General features: G+C 39.1%; 1 protein-coding gene across 1 annotated transcript in view; it reads left to right on the top strand.

Annotated features, from left to right (window-relative positions):
* LOC110154608 (plexin-A2-like) overlaps positions 1–21,241 on the top strand; it is an 84,993-nt gene that overhangs the window by 51,799 nt on the left and 11,953 nt on the right. Inside the window, 14 exon segments of the mRNA XM_055160738.1 lie at positions 500–596; positions 1,290–1,489; positions 3,502–3,653; positions 5,622–5,739; positions 6,071–6,207; positions 7,118–7,285; positions 9,308–9,401; positions 11,614–11,853; positions 12,430–12,573; positions 13,707–13,941; positions 15,091–15,233; positions 17,010–17,278; positions 19,830–19,896; positions 20,824–20,970. Coding sequence (XP_055016713.1) covers positions 500–596; positions 1,290–1,489; positions 3,502–3,653; positions 5,622–5,739; positions 6,071–6,207; positions 7,118–7,285; positions 9,308–9,401; positions 11,614–11,853; positions 12,430–12,573; positions 13,707–13,941; positions 15,091–15,233; positions 17,010–17,278; positions 19,830–19,896; positions 20,824–20,970 — 2,211 coding nt within the window.

The following is a 21,241-nucleotide window of genomic DNA, read 5'->3' as shown; positions in this document are numbered from 1 at the left end:
CTAGCTAAATGACAAGACAGGTAATGCTGTTATTTGTAATTGGCATAGGAGTGCGCTATATATAGTTTAAATAGCTTGGTAAGAAAAGAAGCAGCATTAATGTGCAATGCAAAGTGCCACTCACATGAAACGTTATAAAGTTATTTGAAAGTGCATGAAACTGAACTTTACTAAACAGCTTTTGAGCACAAATGGAAGTGCAAATTGCAATGCAAAGCACACCTTGCGCTTTTGCGACAATGAATGAAAAGGCCATTTTCTTCAGATGTGGATCACTGGGCACCGTGGTTGAGGTCTGTGTCCCCGTGTATTGCAGAGGAGCGGAGCAGACAGGCATGGCAGAGATGACAGATGCTTAAAAGCCTTGTCTCGCCATGGCCCTTTCATCCTCTCATTTTGAACTGCTCTGTTTCTTTATGTTACTGCAGCTTTGCCTCTCCTTTACCCCGCTCGTGATAGCACCCACTTTGGGCTCACTGTGTTACTGTGTGATTTTCAGTACATGTACGAGGGTGTGAAGATCAGTGACCTGGCAGTGGACCTCTCCATCGTATGGAACGGCAATTTCATCATCGACAATCCCGAGAAGATTAAAGGTGCGTCTGCCATCCATCACTGCCAACCTAGAGGAGCATAAAGCACTCAATCCATGTGGGATAGATGGGTCAGAGAGAGCACTTCAAGGCATCCAAAGGGCCTTGAGAGAAAGTTCACAATAGCAGCCAGTGTGATCAAAAAGTGCCCAATCACTCTCCAGCTGAGGGGGTGAAGGGCGAATCTTCATATTTGCTCACTTTAGCTTTTTGAGTCTCTATCTCAGTTTCCCCTCCATCATCATGCTCAGAGTTGTCAATGTGGGTTCCATATGAAATACACCCACTTTGTCAAGGATGGCTATGAATTCGACCAGGCCATGTCATCACTTAGATGCAGCACTTTCTTCAAGCGTAAATAAAGGGCACTTAAAGGGAAGGAGGTTGTCAGTGATAGATCTCCTGGCAGCCATTAAACCCCCAGGCCCAGTGATAAATGTAGATTTCAGTCAAGCCAAAATTATTTCTTCTAATTTTCTTTTAATTGCTATTATATCAACTATTTATAAGGCTTTTCAATGTTGTCATTTTAATACAGTCTAATAAAGATGATTGCAATGAATAAAAAATGCTATACAATATTCTGAAACTAACTTTGTTAAATATGTAGAATTGTAGCTTTTGCAGTCTGCTTGTACTTGTATATAATACTTAAATAAATATTTCAAAACTCTATTTTCCTCTCCCTCCTCACAGTAAACCTGTACAAATGCAGTGCCCAGAGGGACAGCTGTGGGATGTGTCTTCGCGCTGACAGGAAGTTCCAGTGCGGCTGGTGCAGTGGCGAGGGCAAGTGCACCCTGAAGCAGCACTGTGCCCCCCTCTCCCCCTACGCCAGTCGATGGTTGGACCTGTCTGCCCGGAGTGTCAAGTGCACCAACCCACGCATCACCGAGGTCTGCTGTGGGCTTGGAAACTCGCCCAGCCACTCTCTCTTAGACACTGAGTAAAAGCACAATGTTTACAAGTGGTCTGGTCATAAACTATACAGCCGACAAGATTTGCAGTGGCCCAGGGCAAGTATATAGCTTAAAAATGCCAGTTACAAGAAATATAATACATAGGGGAGTCATAACTTCCACTAAGTCTGGATTGTTTTTAGTAAACTCACGTGGTTTGGAAAAATACAATAAAACACGATTTAATGACATTTTCACTGCATTTACACTTGCACAATCACCACATTAAAAAGGAAACAAAACTGGGGCTGAACCTGGACCTAACCCTGGAGTAGACCTGGATTAAACCAGATCTTATACAGGACCAAAGCTAGTCTACATCAAGACTAAACTGGGCTCAAACCAGGAGCAAACAAGAAAAGTGTGAACACACCCCTTGGCTATAATGATAAAAAAAATAAATAAAAATAGCTCCCAGCACCCAGCCACATACACAACAGTACACTTTATATGACCCCCATGATCCACTGTGTCTCCACTGTGTCTCCACTGTGTCTTTGTGAGTGAACATGGTTGTTACTTTTATAATTCTATTTATTCGACTACTACTTAGGCTATACCAATTTTTGTTTTTGGTTAGTTGTAGTTCAGTTTAGTGCCAATCCTTTAGTTATTTAGCCAATTAATCAGCCGATGGTGTCTTGGGAGTTTTTGTTTAGTTGAATTTATATATTCAGTTAAGAACAGCGCTGTTTACTTCCCTGTATACATAGTAATTTCTGCGCAATATCTGGCTCATTTGCAAGCTTTTCTAGGCGACTTATCTTTCAACCAAGAATTTCTTTATTCGACTAGTTTGAGCATTATTTACCTCTAAATAAACCCCAAGGAAAGCCATCCTCTTCCTTTCACTCCCACTCAGAGTTAGAACACAGAATGCCAACCTGTTCACTTTAAAACAGCTGCTTTGTGTCTGTAGGTCCTCTCCAATTTCCCCTCCAAGTGTATGTTTACCCCAGTCTATCTCCCCTCTCTTTGCACACTGTCTAAACCTCCTAAACGAGCGACAGATAAACGCATTGAGGCTGTTTAGAGAGTGGAGATGGATCTTTTATGCCACAAACTCCTGTTCATTCTTCTACAATGAGGCGCAGTAGGTCAGGCGCACAGATGCAAGGCTCCTCCACTTCAAAGCACACAGACACTTTGAAGTCCCTGTCACGTTATTAGTCTTTCTGAAGAAGCCAGGGCCCGATGAATCGACAGCAGAGAGCAGCCAGTGTCACGCTGCTGCTGCCCCTGTTCAGCTCCGCAGGTCCAGAGGTGTCCCGCTGGGAGGATTCACTTTATACAGGAAAGGACGGATAATGTGACTCAAGGTGTCTATAGGAATGTTTTATGCATTTGAGTTTGTTTGGAGTGTATTTCAATGGATTTGAGAAAGGCAAATGCATGTTTTATTAATCTGGAAAAACATGTGCAAAATGGAGGGTTGAATTGCAAGGGCAATCCAATAATACATATAAATATAAGTTAAACATGTGCTTTAGGTAAATTAAATTTTTTTCCGAATAACAATTCTCAACCTTGGATAGTACGGTCTATGGACGATACTCAACAGATACGTGTCTTGCAATATTCGTGGGTTCCAGGAAAACCAAACCTAATGTGAAGTTTTTCACGAGGACATTTCTTCATTCAGAAGATGTAATATATATACCAATATATATTTTTTTATTTTAATTGCTTAATTTCTATGCAGATGGACGTTTGAATAGCTTGAACATCATGAATACAGACGATGTATAAACTACCGGTAGTTCAGATTAGAGTTAATATGTAGCCTTAGGTAGGTTTACGAAATAACAAAATTAGGGTTTAACATGGAATTAAACCTGGACTAGGACCAAACCAAGCCTACATCAGGACTAAGCTGTGCTTAAACCAGGACCAACCATTGTGATTGTGTTACTCTTAATAACCAAATTCTGATTGCTCTTTTGTTGCAGGTGAGCCCAATCGCAGGGCCACTTGAGGGCGGTACTTTGGTGACAATCCAGGGCCTGAACCTTGGGCTGTCGTTCTCTGAGCTGGAGGGAAACGTGGAGGTGGCAGGTGTCCAGTGCACACCGCAAGAAGAAGGCTACATCACAGCAGAACAGTAAGATCAATTGACATCCCGAACAAGATAAAATATGAACCCTATTATATTCATGAGTTTCAGCTTCCTGTTATATGCAAAATCTTAAATCTTTTTCCTATTCAAACGATAAAATATTTTGTTTTAAAGTGGTAATTGCTACTGTCCCATGTATGGTACTTAACAGTTACAATTTTGCTGCAATATGTGACTTTAATGGAGGGTATGCTGCCTGCTCATGTCTACTGAGATTTAATTGCTTTGTCTGGAATGTTCCACAGTATGGCATTTATCTTATCTATCTTGCACATATTCAACTAACAAGTGTTTAATTGCTTAAAAAAATACCTTGAAAAACAGCCATTTTTACTGTGAGCTGGGTGGCCTCTACACTGATCTAACTTGTAACGTGATCTGTTGGTGGCACCAGCCTGTCTCCATGAAGGTAGATGCTTTCAATCACAGACGGTATAAAGAAGTGGACTAAGCAAGTCCTTTCCTTGATGTCACCCATAGCGCCACTCAAATGAAGTTCGCGATGCTAGAGGTTACAAGGGCAAATTTGGAACCAAAAATATTATTATGAATAGAATTTTAACAGAAAAACCAACTAAATAAAAACACCAGGATCATGTAGAGTGGGTTAATACGAACATTTTAAGACTAAAATGACTGCAGCAGTTACAGAGAGAGGGACAACAATATTCCATTGTAAGTCAATGGGAGCCAGAGTCAGAAGGAGCCAGAAGCGCCCGCATGCGAACTTCCTATTTGGAACATTACCCATGTCCATTCATATATACAGTCTATGCTTTCAATGTCATACTGTGAAACATTCCAGACAAATCAAACATCTTTATGCTGACAAGTAGGTGTTGGACCCGCCACTAATATGGTACACCGTTAAGTTTAGACATCGAGAATAATTTAGAGTGAAGGAATCAGACCATCAATCGTAAACTCTGAGATTATACACCCTTACAATGTTAGTTGATGCTAGTGTTTTTGCCCAAGCTCTACCTGATTGGCCAGTATATACAAAATTACCTGCAATGTGTGGTTGTTATTTCCATTGCTTTCATGGAAGATTCACTTTTTCCTATCACACCAGGCCTATGGTTTGTAAAAAATGTCCATATATGAAACAGCAGGTTGTAGCCTAATGGAGACAGTGTGTTGCATTGATGTAGTCATATGCTAAGGGAAATGACAGTCTTTGTGTCATTGTTGATGTGAGACTTCGAGCGCAGTTGTAATTGAAATGCGCTGCGTGTTGCTGACTGGAGGGACAATCTGTTAGCCGTGTGTTTCTCCCACAGCCATGTAAAACGACTGTGCTGAAGCTACAGGGACTTATTTATATCCATGTGGGCAAAAAGAACCAAACGGACATGCCAGCAGAAAATTGGAAAACTCATGTGATGTATGAATGTAATGGCTCACTGGGGACAATTCATCGTTTGCTCTTATTGTATCAGGAAATGCAGAGTTTGAGAGGCGTGGGGCAATGCATTCAGCAAAACCATTTATGTGGCACGCTTAGAGTCTTAAAACATGGCATTACAACTGTTCCAATCATTAATTCCAGCATGGGGTCAGTTGCTATAATGACTTATTCATGGTGCACTTTGTCTTATTGACCTGACAGGCAATACTGATTTATCGGAGACACCCCTGCGTTGTCATGGTAACGCGAGGTAATGGTGGGTGGCGATCTTGCTGGAGACGAGGGAGGGGTGTACTTTATCATGTGAGTTATATTGCTGTTATAGGTTTCCCATTAGGATGAAAGATGGCCCGTCGTATTGACCCACAACTTCCATGAAAGTCTGCCTCAATCACGGCGAATGCAGAGGCCATCTTGTACCTCCCCCCTTGCGCAATACATAAAAGATGTGATACTCTGCAGCGCGTCTTCTGTTTATCACTTGCATGCATAACACCCTGATATGAATGAATGAATGAATGAGTTTGTTGTTGTTTTGATAGGATTGTGTGTGAGATGGCAGCAGCCCCCAGAGGAAGTGCGCCGGGTCCAGTGATGCTGTGTGTTGGCCAGTGCAGACCTGAACTACGTGCTCAGTCCTCCCAGATCTACTCCTTTGTGGTGAGGTTGACAAAAAAAAATGAATAGTGAATTTGTTTAGAGTAAAGGCTTAGGCCAAACTAAACTGACTCCATTGCCATTGTTCAACAGAATACTTTCAGAGTGTTGAAACTGCAGTAAAATTCTTGCACAAAATAACTTGCTGTTTGAATAGATTAGTTCCTATAGTGCTCTGTATTTTTACACAGGCTCTAATAACTGTGGTAAAATGTTAAAAGTTTTAACCACTATGCACACCATTTGTTAATTCAAAATATTGTCACAACTTTTTTCAAATTTTCAAATTTCTAATTTTTTTAAATTCACAAATCGTATTTTGTTGTTTTGGCAGACCCCTTCGATGTTGGCGCTGACCCCAGGCAGAGGCCCTGAGTCAGGGGGTACTAAAGTCACCATTGTGGGTGAGAACCTGGGAGCTGGAAGCACTGTGAATGTGTACTTTGCCAACCAGACCTGTGAACTGTACCGGTGAGTTCTACAATACCATCTCTGTGTGTTTCACTGTTTCTCATCATTACATCCATAAAACTAAACAACTAAATCACAAAACAGAATACAGAAATGATAGGTCAGGGAAAATATAGAATACAATGGTAGGATATACTGTACACTAATTTCACAGTGAACAATTTCTATAATGACAATTGTTCAGGGGTGCTTGAATATTGGTTAATGAAAAGCATTTTTTACATTTATATGGACTTTTGTGTCTTTTTTATGATTGAACAGGGCACTTTGGTTTTGCTTTGCATGAATAAAATACTAACTTTGGCTGTGTGTAAGAAGAATCATATGATTTTTTTTTTTTTTTTCAAAAGCACTTCAGGAAATAAGTTATTCTTTTTCAAAATACTGTAAGATGCTTGTTTCCACTACTGATAAATTTTTTATGTTCTGCTGTGAAAAATACAGTGTGTATATTTTATGATATTTGTGAACCATTAAGTTCTGTTTTTTATTCACATTTTGCAGTCTGTCATTTTCGAGTCTGTCTTTACTGAAACTGGTCTATGATTAAAGAGATCCACTTGAACTACATTGTGTTCAAATTAAATACCTTAATAATGCATTACTTGACAGGTCTGAAACCCCTAGCCGCCATTGTGAGAGTATTTTTAGCAGTATTTGAAGTTTAAAATACCCCACACTCACAGTCAGGGGATGAAACGATGGAGCCATTAGCCTGAGCTCACTCTAATTACACTGTTCCATCGTTAATGCGAGCCTAACGAGGAGGGGATGGGACAGGCGTGATGAATCCCTTCCCCTCATGCTAATGTGGGGGCTCATAACTGTGTGAAGCCACGGGTTAACCACTGCAGCTGTAACCGTGGTGATCACAATCAAAGAGAACAATAAATTGTCTTGTCTTCTCCAGGAGGACCATGTCAGAGATAGTGTGCTTCTCTGCTCCATCGCTGACGGGGGCGGGGCCAGTGCAGGTCTCTCTGACTGTGGACCGAGCTAAAGTACCCGAGAGTCTGGCCTTTGAGTACATAGAGGATCCAACTGTACAGCGCATTGAACCACTCTGGAGTATTACCAGGTAACACAAAAGCGTAGTATCCTAGTGCACAAACAACTACTGCTATGTCAGTACTACTACAAATATTACCATCTACCATCACTACTAGTGCTGTACACATCTGAGAGGTTCTTTCTGTTATTAAAGCTACCATATGTCCAAAATAAAGCCCCAAATGTAAATATTGTCTACAACATTCTCAAATAGAGACTTATCTAGGGCTTGGTGGTGTGACACAATATTCGTATTTTTGACTGATCACAATTTTGATTGAATTTAACTTTCTCTTATTTAAAGCAAATAAAAATGGCTTTCAATATTAATTTCCTGAACATCTACTACAACTATGCAGACTTATCTCTCCAAAAGTCTGAACTCTTCTCCAACCCACAAGCTTGGCTGCAGACCTCCCAGTGAAAGAGTTCCAAGCATATCATCAACTATTTGAAACGACAAATTTTGCTCAATTAAAATTAAATTCATTACACAGTCCTACATATAACTCTAAGGAAACAAAATAGATGCATATGTCTGTATGTACACATGAATTTATTTATATCTGTATGTATGTTCTCACTTCTTCAGTGCTGAATATGTGCAAGGTAAAACATGAATCAACTGTTTTGCATACTCTATGCCCCTTCCAACCCAAAGCTATTAATATGAAAAAGACCTTCTGCCTAAATATGGCAGTGTGCCTAGTACAGATTATCATTCTCCTCGCCAATCTGTGAGTTAGCTAGCAATCAGGGACACAGTGAGAATCGTGCAAATATTGTTAAATAAGAATATGTCATCAGTAATCCCAGACATGTGACCAATAAAAGCAATATGAGTCTGATTTTGACAGACTTAAAACAGATACAATAGTTTTTCTAGATAATAAAAAAGATATTCTTATTCTGCGAGGTGGTGAAGGAAGAGAATTTGACTTGGTGATAGGGCTGAAAAGAGATACTGAGATACTTCTGTTACTGCAGTGAGGAGGTGGGAGATATATTGAAGAATGGATAGAATCTGATTTTTTTGAGGGGAGAAATGCTAAAATTTTGAATACAATAAGTATAGCACATTTGCAGTGTAATCGTTCGAACAAGGGTATGAAGTGAAATTTCTGCACTTCTGTTGTAATTTTACAGTCCATTTACTTTTGTGTGATACTTCAACCATGACATTTAAAGACAAGTATAAAAATTGCATTGACTTTTGTCTGTATTGCCCATCCCTACAGTGATGATAATGATAGTTATAATTCTGAAATGTATTTATGTTGATAGAAGCTAAGATGCTTCCTTGGCTAAAGAAACTGCTACTGACCATGAACAAGTACAAAAGATCTATTTCTTTTCATTTCTTCGCCACGCACATACTGGCACTGCACACCTTTAAATTGGCTCTTGGTGGGATTATCAGCTGTGTGTCTATGCAGGTTAAACTTCAGAGAAATACCGCTGGCCTTCAGACAAGTAACTGGAGAAGCTTTGTGAAGCACCAATCAAGAGCCCTCATCATGAATGTGTATAGTAGCTCCTGTGTAGCCTTCCAAGCTTAGGTGGTCTTTGAAGTGGGAGAAGAGAAGGAACGGCACTCTGACATCTTTACCGAATTGACCACTCCTTTGCTCTTTCACTCCCACCCTCTCATGTCTTACTTTTCAAACAGCATTTTCAATCAGCATTTTTCCAAAGTGCACCACAGGTTATATGAAGATTAGAGATTGCTGTTTGTTTTAATCAGATCTAGCAGATATGTAAACAAGCAGCACCTGTATTTGTGCCATGCCAACCTCGCAGTTGTGGATGAATATGAAATAGCAGCCAGCTGGTTTGCTGTTTGATCTGGCTCTTCCTGCTCTATAACAAAGAATGAGCAAGCACTCCTGCCAGCTATACCTCTTCAAACACAGAAACCAAGGAAATGTTGAGTTTGCAAATTAAAGATTGAATTCTCTCCAGCTCAGACATGTGATCTTGTAATGCTTTTTTTCCTCCTGTTTGTTTGTCTGTTCAATGCCGCATACTGAGAGCTGTGTTTTTCCTGCAGCGGGCACACCACACTGACTGTCACAGGAACAAACCTAGATGTGGTCCAAGAGCCACGTGTCAGAGTCAAATACGCCGGCCATGAATCCGTCAACGTAAGTTATTACTCAAGTTTATGTAACTTATAAGTCACCTGTACAGCATGTGTCAGTTAGTAAGACATAAGCAATTTAAGATATACATTTTCATATTCTTTGTTTGCTACCTTGGACACAATCACATCACTATACAGTCTATATTTATACAGTTTCCCATAAAACTGCATATTTTTGCGACTAAATGCAGATAATACATGCAAATGGTACTGCAATAAGGTTGTATATTATGTTTCTATAGGTCTTCCAAGCAGCTTTATGACTTTACGTGCACTTTTGTGTCAGCAGAATTGGGTAAAAAATATTACCGCATAGAATTTCATAAACTCAGATATAGCGCTGAGCCAATTAATTTTAGGAGCAAATCCATAAAAACAGATGGAGCCTGGATTTTGTTTCACACGACAAATCAATGCTTAAGTAACCTGAGTTTTTCCCCATGTCTTATTAAAATTAATTATTATCCGCTATGCAACTTGTTCTTCTTAATTCCCTTTCTGCCTGGCAGCAATTATAGCCATATCAAAAGTAACTGGAGACAAAACTATTTCTAAAGTGTGCCTATAGAACAGAGTCTGGAATAAAAAGACTCATTGAAGCGAAATGTAACATCCCTAGGTTTTATACATGAAAGCAGTAAACTTAAACAGTTATTTAGAGGCTTGTTTTAGTTTTCAAATTAACCTTTAATTCTGAAAATAATCTTGTGGGCCACTGAAACAAGGGAAAGCCATTGGTTTACAAAAAATACATGAGGTACAACTTGGTTCTGGAGTGTGATTTATGTTCCTCAGTCTGCTGGCGGAGCTCTGCGGGCAGGTGGCTTCAAAGTGATTGATGGTTCCACAGCACAGAGCCCCGATGGCAAAAGTCAACTCACCTTTAGCCTTACCTTTTCCAATTTGGACCAGTCAGAATGTAGCCTGAGGGTCCACAACAGCAGCTCACAAGCCTCCACACTTTGGGATGGAAGTTTCAGGCAAAACTTTAGTACATGTGTTACATGACCTTTTTGGTATTTAATAGTGAGGAAAAGGGTACTGCTCTGGCTAATATTATTTTGGCTACTAAACATTTTCTCAGCTCAGAATACTTTTCATAGATTTGCATATCTAAAATAATGATTATTTTATGAAAAACTTGAAATAAGTATTTGTGCTCCAACTATTTGAAAACGCACAGGATTCTTGTACACTTCACCTATATCATCAATACTTCATTACTGCATTGCAGACATGGGTATCAGAAGAATGCACTTGAGCAATTAGGTTCAGTGTTAATGATGCCAGCACAGAATCTGAGCTAGTCAATTAAAGCAGCAAGGATTTCAGTATCACTGTCAGCACTAACATCTTCAGGGATTAAATCTGAACTCTCAAACAAATCAGCAGTTTAAAAAGGGTCATAGCAATTTTAATGAGGGCGAGCTCATTACCAAACATATCTTCAAAACTCAGAATATTGTTTGGCATCTCAGAATCACACAATTGACAAACTAGAACAAAAGGTGAGAAGGGTTGTCTGGTGTATTTTAAGAAATCAGGTTAATTTTACAGACAACATTAAGGGCTTACTGTTTCAAGGACAATTTGAACGGGTATTAAATGGATTTGCTGAAAGACGTTAATAAGGCACAAATGAGGCATAACATTAGAAATACAGCAGTGTAGAAAAAGAGACACAACAGCAGTATTCTCTAAGGGATTGAATTGCCAACTGTTGGATTACAGGGCAAATACTATGTTTTAAAGGTGTTCTATTTTGGTGGGGGATCTGCTACCGGCTTGTTACAGTGAAGATGTTATTGCTTTACCTGGAATGTTCCACAGCATTACATTAAACTCAAATCCATCATTCCCCAAAAAGAAAAGCAGGTTGTGCCACCAGTTAAAATCTGTAGAGGGGGAACCCCACTCACAGTAACAATTCCTGTTTTTTAAGGTATTGATTTAACAATAAAACACAAAATAAAGGCAAAATAGATAAAGTTAACGCCACAGTGTGGAACACCAGGCATAGCAATTATATTTCATGGCATAAAAAAATGACATAGCATACTTTTTACTATTAACTTGATTAGCAACATCTCAAAATGGTGCTGGTTTGAATATGCTTTAACATAATTGTTACAGTTTTCACAATTTATCTAAATAATGTACAATTAAAATAATAATCTAATATTAAATTTGTTCTTTCTATGATTCTTCTGCAGGTTTGCAAAGTGCTGAATCGGACAACTATCAGCTGCTTTGCCCCCTCCCTGAAAGCGGAGTACACTGCAGACCAGGAGACCGTTAAGCATGTGGACGAGTTTGGCTTTGTGTTTAACAATGTCCAAGCTCTGCTTACCTACAACAACACCAGCTTTGTGTACTACCCGAACCCTTATCTTGAGCCCCTCAGTCTGACCGGGGTCCTGGAGCAGAAACCTGGAGCTCCTATCATTCTCAAAGTATGTCATCTTCTGTTGCTCTCTAGTGTAACAGTAAGCACACAAAATATGAGATTTTAGTACAATATGAAATCAATCCAATTCCAACCAATGTGGAATAACCTTAGGCTACAAGATCAATATTATAATAATATAATTATAACATTTAGAAAAGAAAGATCACCATTCACGCATCTGTGCAATAACAAATCTTGATGGGAGACTGTTTAATTCTTAATAATTCTGTTATACATATTGTGCAATAAACAGTAACTACGTAATATTCACATCACTAACCGTGAAGCATAATATTGAGTTTTATTGTAAATGGGTGGGCTTATCTGACATCAACAACCAACCTATAAAATCAACATAAGCAGATGAAATGCTATTTTAGCACTCAGGTTATAACCACTTACTGGAGGAAAACATCATACTTTAATCATGAGTGTATTCTATAAATTCTTATTTGGAGATACAGACCAACTGTCCTTGGCCCCAGATTTAAATGACATACCATTTCTGAGGACACAGTTGTTGTGCCACGTAATACACGCTAATTGCTTTGTGTATTGACATTGTCTCTTTGTTGCACAGGGCCGTAACCTTGTCCCATCTGCATCAGGAGGGGCCAGGCTCAACTACACTGTGCTGATTGGAGATACACCATGTTCTCTGACAGTCTCTGACACACAGCTGCTCTGTGAACCTCCAAATCTCACCGGACAACACAAAATCCTGGTCAGTCCGCCTGCCTCACACTGTCACGGCTGTCTGCTGATTGTCTGTCTATGTCAATGTGGGTCACTGCTCCTCTGTGCAGAGCTGTGTTTGTGGGTCAACGTCAGGCTTGGGCTAACCGCTGTCCCTTTGTCATTGTTCGTTCCTTATGGTCCACTAGCTTCTCAATCGCCCCACGGAGCTATTGATGGCCACCCCTGCACACAAAAGACTGTAGAGGACAAAATAAGAGTTTTTAGTAATTGTCCATTACATTGACTATAGTCATTTGAGAAAAATAACAACAATAGAAGAGATTAAAAATGTGAAAACACTTCTGGTACTTTCTTTGTAGCAGTAGTTGTAGCATCAATACTACATAGCATAGACATCCACTACATGCATACTGTATATCATATCATAAAATTGTATATTTTATTTTAGTATTAGTATTTATTAGGGGTGTAACGATATCCAAGTCTCATGATACAATATCGTCACGGTATGAACCTCACAATACGATATTTATTGCAATATTGTGGGAAAGCTCACGATATGGTGGGCTGCTCACGATTACGGATGTAACAATATCCAAATCTCTCAGTACGATATTTTCACAATATACATCTCATGGTACAATATTTATGGCGATATTATGTGGAGGTTAATATGCTACTTTTTCCTCTTAAAATGCCTTGACAAGACTTAATCCAAAGAACTAAGACTTAAAAGTGCTTTGAACTGTTATTTCTTCTTGTAGTTTACTTTGAAATGAAGCAAAGGTTCATGGTCTATGTAGTTCCGCCGTCTTCTTATTGCTGCACCATAACTCTTAATTTAAGCAAAGAGACTTGTGGCTTTGATATATTGTGATGGTCCACGATATTATTGTGAGAACTTTGATGATACGATATCATGACATTTCAGTTATTGTTACATCCCTAGTATTTATTTTAATATTTTTCTTGTGAATCAACCCTACTTACTGTACCTGTGTATGACAGTAGGAACACTGATAGTTCAGAATGCAAAAATGCAGTTTGCAATTGCATATCTGACTTCAAACAAACAACAAATGTCCACAGCTAATCAAAAACCTAAACTGTACAGAATTGTGAATGATTTAGCTTGAATGCACTCCTCTTACCCCATAGGTACAAGTGGGAGGTCTCCACATCTCCCCGGGTGAAGTACATATCCGCTCAGACAGTCTTCTTACGATGCCGGCTATCTTCAGCATTGCAGCTGGAGGGGGGCTGCTCCTCATCATTGTGATCATGGTGCTGCTGGCTTACAGGCGCAAGTCGCATGAGAACGACCTGACGCTGAAGAGGCTGCAGATGCAGATGGACAACCTGGAATCACGCGTTGCTCTCGAGTGTAAAGAAGGTCAGGGAACAAATTAAGTCATCATTGGCTAAATTTCCATGCACACCAAATTCATTCACCTTCAGGTGTTTTTGAAGTGTTAATGTGGATATAAACACACATCAAAATATCAGATCTAATTATTGAATTATCTAATTATTCTCTTTATCAGTGTTGGGAAGGTTACTTTTAAAATGTATTCCCCTACAGATTACAGATTACATACCCCAAAATGTAGTTTGTAACGGAATCCATTAAATTACTTAAAGTGAGTAACGTAATCTGAATACTTTGTATTACTTGATTTGCTGTAGAGAAGCAAAGACGAGGAAATCTTCACATAAGATGTTTTGTCTGTTAAAAGAAAATAAAAAACCCAGACTTTACTTAACCAAATTAAAAAATATTATTGATAGAAGAGGAGGAGACATGGTCCGCACGGCATGGTTTAGTCCTGTTAAATCCTGTTTTAGTCCTGGTTTAGATCTAGTTTAGACCTGGTTTTAGTTCTGCTTTAGATCTGGTTTAGACCTGGTTTTAGCCCTGGTTTAGATCTGGTTTAGATCTAGTTTAGACCTGGTTTAGATCTAGTTTAGACCTGGTTTTAGCTCTGGTTTAGACCTGGTTTTAGCCCTGGTTTAGATCTAGTTTAGACCTGGTTTAGATCTAGTTTAGACCTGGTTTAGATCTAGTTTAGACCGGTTTTAGTCCTGGGTTCAGTCCTGGTTCAATCCTGAATTAGTCCTGGTTTAGACTTTGGTTAAAAAAAAAGAAAAAAGAAAGGCATATAGCCCAAAATGTGAAAACAGGAAAACACCGCCGTGTAATCTCATTTATTTCAACAAAGTAACTGTAATCCAATTACCTCTCATGGAAACAGTAACTGTAACTGAATACAGTTACTCATAATTTGTACTCTGATTACGTAACTCTGGTACATGTAATCTGTTACTCCCCAACACTGCTCTTTATCTAGTTTTTTTGTTTTGTTTTTTGTACAAGGCAAGACATGCAAAACAGCCATGTAGGATTTTCTAATTTTGGGATTGTTTTGAAGTTTGAACTTGGGTCGGAAATGTCAATGTGTGAGGGCCACCCGAATACTGCCAAGTTCAACAAAAGTATTTTCCATTCTGTATTAACAGTTGTGTACTTTTCATTTAAATGCAGCCTTTGCAGAGCTCCAGACAGACATCAACGAGCTGACCAGTGACCTCGACCGTGCTGGCATCCCATACTTGGACTACCGCACTTATGCCATGAGAGTCCTCTTCCCCGGCATTGACGATCACCCTGTGCTTCGAGAGCTGGAGGTGAGTCAAGTGCTGGAGCCTCTCTCTCTGTTTCTTTGAAGTTTCTGACCTTATGTCTGGAGTATACTTCAGACTCGCTGATTTATTGCATTGGCAAGATCTGTCAAAGTGTCGAGGGAAGAGGAGCGGCGTGAGTGAATGCCAGTCTACTCGCCGCAGTGGTTAAGAACACTGTGTGCAGACGTGTCCGGAACACATCCTGAAGTTGATTGATTTGAGTCTAATGCCAAAGTTGTTGTGTGTTTTCAGTATCTTTCATTGAAAATAATAACTTTCAACAGGCAGCACTAACAAAATTGTTGTAACTAGAAGTAAGATTGCTGTTTCACTGATAGTTAAATTCAAACTTGAACTCAACCCTGGAGGTTGCCTGATGACATTTCTTATGTTTTTACTATTTGCATGTTAAAGAGACCTGTAGCATATTTACCTGTCTAGCCAGAACCACATGCTTTACCAAACCTTTACAAAGATGAGTGGATCTGGAGCCTGTCTCCTTGATTTCAGAGGGCATGATTGACATATGGATTAACCAATCAAAGACACGTATGCTCCGTTTGCTTCAAAACAAACATGCCTGGTAACCTGCATGTAGTCTCATATATTTTCAACATATTATACTCTATTGTAATTTCCTTTCCAGGCCTCTTAAGTTTTTCCTATCAGACTTGAGTTCATTGGCATTCTATTAACACTTAAAGCAATTTGTAAACTTCTCAATCAAAATTAGGTTAAACCCTGCTGTGTCATTTAACAATGATTGCAAGAGGCCCTAGGAGGTGATTATAATCCAGACTCATTTTAAATACATGGGTACCTGACTAGCAATTTGTGGCTGAAATACAGCACAACAGTGACTGCTGGTGGAATACTACACTGCAGTGGACTCCACAATGACCTTATTGTTACAGGGCTGAAATGAGAGAAAACACCCTAGCTTACATTCATAGAAAGTCAAAGAATTTTGACAGAACAGTTTCACAGGGAGATCATGCACGTTACTCTTCCACAGTGCACTCCTAATGTATTTTGGTCTAAAATGGTTGAAGCAAAACATATGAGAGATGGAACAACATCACCCCATTTTTTAATCAACATTTTTGTTAAAGTCTTATAGGTTTGTTTATGTTAGTTTCTTATTCAACTAAAGCTGAGCTGGGGCATGTCAGGATTTTTCATATAAATGTCAGAATCCTGATGTTTTGTCCTGGTTAATGGGTTCTTTGTAATTACTTCTTTGTAATTACTTGGCCTATCCACTTGGAAAAAAAAAAAAAAACAATACCAAAACTGTCTTGTTTCTCAGCACAAAAAACATTTTGTGGTGACATTACTCAATCATAAATGAGTGTTTATTGTCTGTTCATTGCAAATTTGTGGACCCAATCAAACACTTGAAAATAATGTTTAAATTAATTGTGGATTTTCTTTAATTTCTCTTTCAGAATCAGTGATATAGGCCCCTATCTGAATGCATGACATCTATTCACCCAAAATCTAGAATGTTAAAAATGTGGCCTATAGAGATTGATATTGTTGTTACATCCTAAAAAGATAATTTTTTCAGTCTATTAAACAAAGGGATAGTTTAAGCTTTACTAAATGTAGGGTTTGTTCAAAAGTATATTGACACTAGTGCAATTAATGCATTTACCAGTTGTGTTTCTGTTTTTTCTAATCCATATTGATGTTTGGCACATCTGGACAGTAAAATAAAGTTCCACCCTGATCCCGAGCTCTATTGAGGAGTTATAATAATGTGCCTATGGTGTGCAGGTGCCGGGCAGCGGACAGGTGGGCGTAGAGAAGGCTCTGAAACAGTTTGCTCAGCTGGTGAATAACAAGGTGTTCCTCTTGACATTCATTCGGACCTTGGAGCTTCAGCGGTCTTTCTCGATGCGTGACCGAGGCTATGTGGCCTCTCTCATCATGACTGCTCTGCAGGGACGTCTGGAATACGCCACCGACATCCTCAAACATCTGCTGTCTGACCTCATCGAGCGCAATCTGGAGAGCAAGAACCACCCCAAGCTACTCCTGCGCAGGTAACCCAACAAACTGGTGTTGAATAGAGCGCTGTAGAATAATAGAATAATGGGTATGTATTATAGCAAATGAATGTTGGTTCAATAAATTAAACTTCCCATTTTTAAAGTGATTACCAGTTTTGGTAATAAAATTACGCTGACTAACATTATGGAGATTGCGGAGTTAATACTAACATAATTTACATTTTGATGGTGTTTTGTTGGTGAATGATAATTGCTAATCCCACCACACAAGTTTCATAACAACCAGCATCATAGCAGGAATGTACACATGCTGGAATACAACTTCTGTGAAGTCAGTGGGCTGTAGAAAGCTGCGGCTCAGTTTATAGACCGTTGAGCCATGATTTCAAAGGTCAGTGGCTCGATCCTTTGCAGCTGATGTTATTGACATTCCCTGGAGGTGTGATGCTAACTGTAGGCATGCTCTGTCTGAAGATTTGTTAGACTTTTTAATCTGAGACACTTTTTATTACAATCTGACAATAAAGAACACATTTTGCGGCAGCATCTAAGTTGTGTTTTCAACCATCCTAAACAGCAGTCACATGAGTCACAAGCTAGCATTAGCCAACATTTTTGCATGCTCACCTTTTTGCTGAAAATTAAACTCATAAACAGGACCACGAACACTTGTATTGCTCACAGGTAAATGTGTGTGTAAATAAATCTATTTTTTTCTTGAAACTTTTTGACAGTGTTTGCTAAAATGTGCTTTGTGTCACCATGGTAACTGCTGAACATTGCACCATACACATACATACAGAATATCCGCAGCCTGATGTCACTGCAAAGTACCAATAATGCACACTGTTGTTGTGTCCTTGGGCAATACACTTTGCACACCTTGCCTCAAGTTTCTGCGTACAGTGATGTATTAAAGTCTTATAGTTGTTCTTTTTTTCTCTTAAATGGTTTCAGAACCAGTCAAGACTTTAAGACTGGTTATGAAAACCATTTAAGAGAAAAAAGAACAACTGTTTGACAGTTCTAGTGTTTGCTGAAGCAATGAATGAGGCAAGTGTTAAATGAACAAAAAAATGTAATAACAACTGACACCATTTGGTAATCATTAATTCATTTATTGACGGTTTTCTTTTATACAAAACAGATTAGCCAAGTAAATCTTACACATGCCCTACAGTACTGTGGATTTTAATTTGGGTTAGCCAACACTTTATAGCCTCATTTCCTCTATAAATACCACTCAGAGGACGAATTAAAGTCCCAAATGTCCCAAAGCTGACAATTTGTGATCAGTGCTGCTGCTTATGTTTTGGCAAATATAATTCTTGTGCGTGCTGTTCTTTCCAGCCCAGTTAGCATCCCTTTCTGATGGCAGAATAACTAGGCCAGTGGAGGGAGGCCTGGCCCTACCCCTGTATTTCAGCTTTGTTTTGTGCAGCGGCGTGAAACAACTGCTATGAGCCGAACAACCAGGCGGACAGGTGAAAGACAGTAGTGATAGAGAGTAGGAGGGCCCAGCAGAGGAGGAGAAGTTAATATGGAAGAGTGAGTGCTGCGCAGTTGTTGTCAGTCTAGCTTCTGTTCACTGTGCCACTCATGAAAAATTCAACCATGGCTTAGGTTTCCTGCTTCACCATCACCTCTTGCCTTTCTTCCTCTTCCTACTGCTACCTCTACTTGACTACCAATTGTTTTCCCATTGCTGAGACTGCCCCACTGAATTTTTCATGAGATTTTCTCTTTCATTGGGAGAAGTGTTTTTCACTGTGGTAGGCTGCATAATACTTAAATATTGTTAATGCCTTGTTTAGACTCTTGCTTGGCCCTAGTATAGCTTTGGTTTAGTACTAATTTAGTTTGGTCCTGGTTTAGAATACCCATCACTAAAAATAAAATGTTGACTTTGAATAAACCTTGTATGTCTAATTTTTTTCATAGAAATTCTAATGTTGAACATGTTATAGCTTTCAGTTTTGTAGTCTTGACCTGGTATGATCCTGATTTAGACTTGATTTTGTCTTAGTGTTGTTGATCAGATTTGCTATTTTTATACTCTATATTATGTTGGACTTAATACTGACAATCATGTTCACCTTTTGACTTTTAAATTTACATCATGATATCTACTGAAACATTTTGTCAAATCACTAAAAAGAATTGAAAATAGAGACTTATTATTTTACATCTAATGTGTCCTCAGTCATGGACAGTTTTGCATTTGGCCTAATGTCAAGTAGCTAAGCGGAGCAGAAGTAAGCAAAAGAGCTTGAAGTGGCCATCTATGATCCATGCTTAATTATGTCATGACCCAAATATGCTCTAAGTGTGCATTCTCTAAGGCTGTGCTACTGGGCAAGAATTTACCCCTCAAATCTAAAGAACAATAACAATCACAAACTGTGGCTTGTTTTAACATGGCTTAGTTCTAGTTACCACCCAGTGAAGCAGCTGTAGTGTTTTGAGTCTCCCGTTCTGTCGAGCTCTTGTGGGTCTTAAATTATACAAGAATAATCAGTGCATTCAGGCTCTCGGTGGGACGCTGTCTCTTGCTAACAAATGAGTGTTTCTTTCTTGTCGGCAGAACCGAGTCGGTGGCAGAGAAGATGCTGACAAATTGGTTCGCCTTCTTGCTCCACAAGTTTCTCAAGGTAAAATCAAATCTCTGTCGGGCCATATCGCTACAGGTGTCAGCCAGATAGACGAGAGTAATGCTTTAAATTACTGCTGTTGATTTGCAAATAAGATGCATTACACACATACCGATTATTGCCGCCTTGCTTGATAAATAAACAACTAGACATTGATAGGCAGCAAATTAGAATTATGATTGCTAATGAAATAACTATTAGATTTACAAAGAAAAAAATGTTAGGTTGACCACATGACAGACATCAGTGTTGTTGTTTTGATCATGTGGTATATGACTTGTTCTGAACAACTTGGCTAAAGGTGGTGCACTAACTTTTCTGGTGCTGCTTTGCCACAAATGATCCACTACATTGCATTAAATATTTGTCTTGGCATCAAACATCTGTCTTGGATGTCTGAAACTTATTCTGTTACAGGTTTTGTATTGTCACAAATACTTTGAATAACGTGTATTCTTACTACGATTCGAGTTGCCACGTAACCTGCCCTGTAACTTGGCCTGATGGCATAATCTGTTTGTTTCCATAGAGATGGATAATGTTAATACCATACTGTGGAACATTCCAGGCAAAGCTATAGCATGTCCACTGGGATAAGCAGAGGCAAAATAAAAATAAATAAATAAATAAATAATAAAACTATACATAAAACTGTATTTTTACTCAGTTTATACTACAGGAAACTACATTAATACTATAGTTGTAGGTGTGCAGGTATTAGGGATGCGTTAAAGTCAAAAGACCAAAGACCTTTGAGCTTTGATTTCCCATAGCTCATTCCAAACAAGAGAAAGTACCCATCAAACTAGTTCCCCATTTCCCTCTCTGAAATTTACCGGCCTATTTTCATCCTCTGAAATTGACCAATGCCCCATCTACCTCTACTTACTTTTATTGTATTCCCCATTTTTCACTTGTATAACTCAGGAGTGCGCTGGAGAGCCCCTCTTCATGCTGTTCTGTGCCATCAAGCAACAAATGGAGAAGGGACCCATTGACTCCATCACAGGAGAGGCTCGCTACTCCCTGAGCGAAGACAAACTCATCCGACAACAAATCGAATACAAGACGCTGGTGAGTCATTCCGGCGCACAAAGCAAAACAGCAATTGAATACGCTCCCTTTGTAATAGCTGAAGATAATAACCAGGATTAATGAGGCTCTTTGAGGAGATTAAATTGTTGTGCTCAGTGTTCACACAAAGTTTCACACAGTGTTAGTGAGGACTCTTACAGCGTTGTGCAAAAGTCTCAGGAAAGTTTTTAAGAAATGCAATGTATGAAGTAAGTTATATAAACACAAACTTTCATCAGAATGGATGTTTTTTTTTGCAGATGTAGTTCAG

This window comes from Boleophthalmus pectinirostris, unplaced genomic scaffold (assembly GCF_026225935.1).
Source record: "Boleophthalmus pectinirostris isolate CB_2022bp ecotype Guang Dong unplaced genomic scaffold, ASM2622593v1 HiC_scaffold_3, whole genome shotgun sequence".
NCBI lineage: Eukaryota > Metazoa > Chordata > Actinopteri > Gobiiformes > Gobiidae > Boleophthalmus > Boleophthalmus pectinirostris.
Note: the sequence above shows the minus strand (reverse complement) of the source record. Positions and strands in the feature narration are given on the sequence as shown.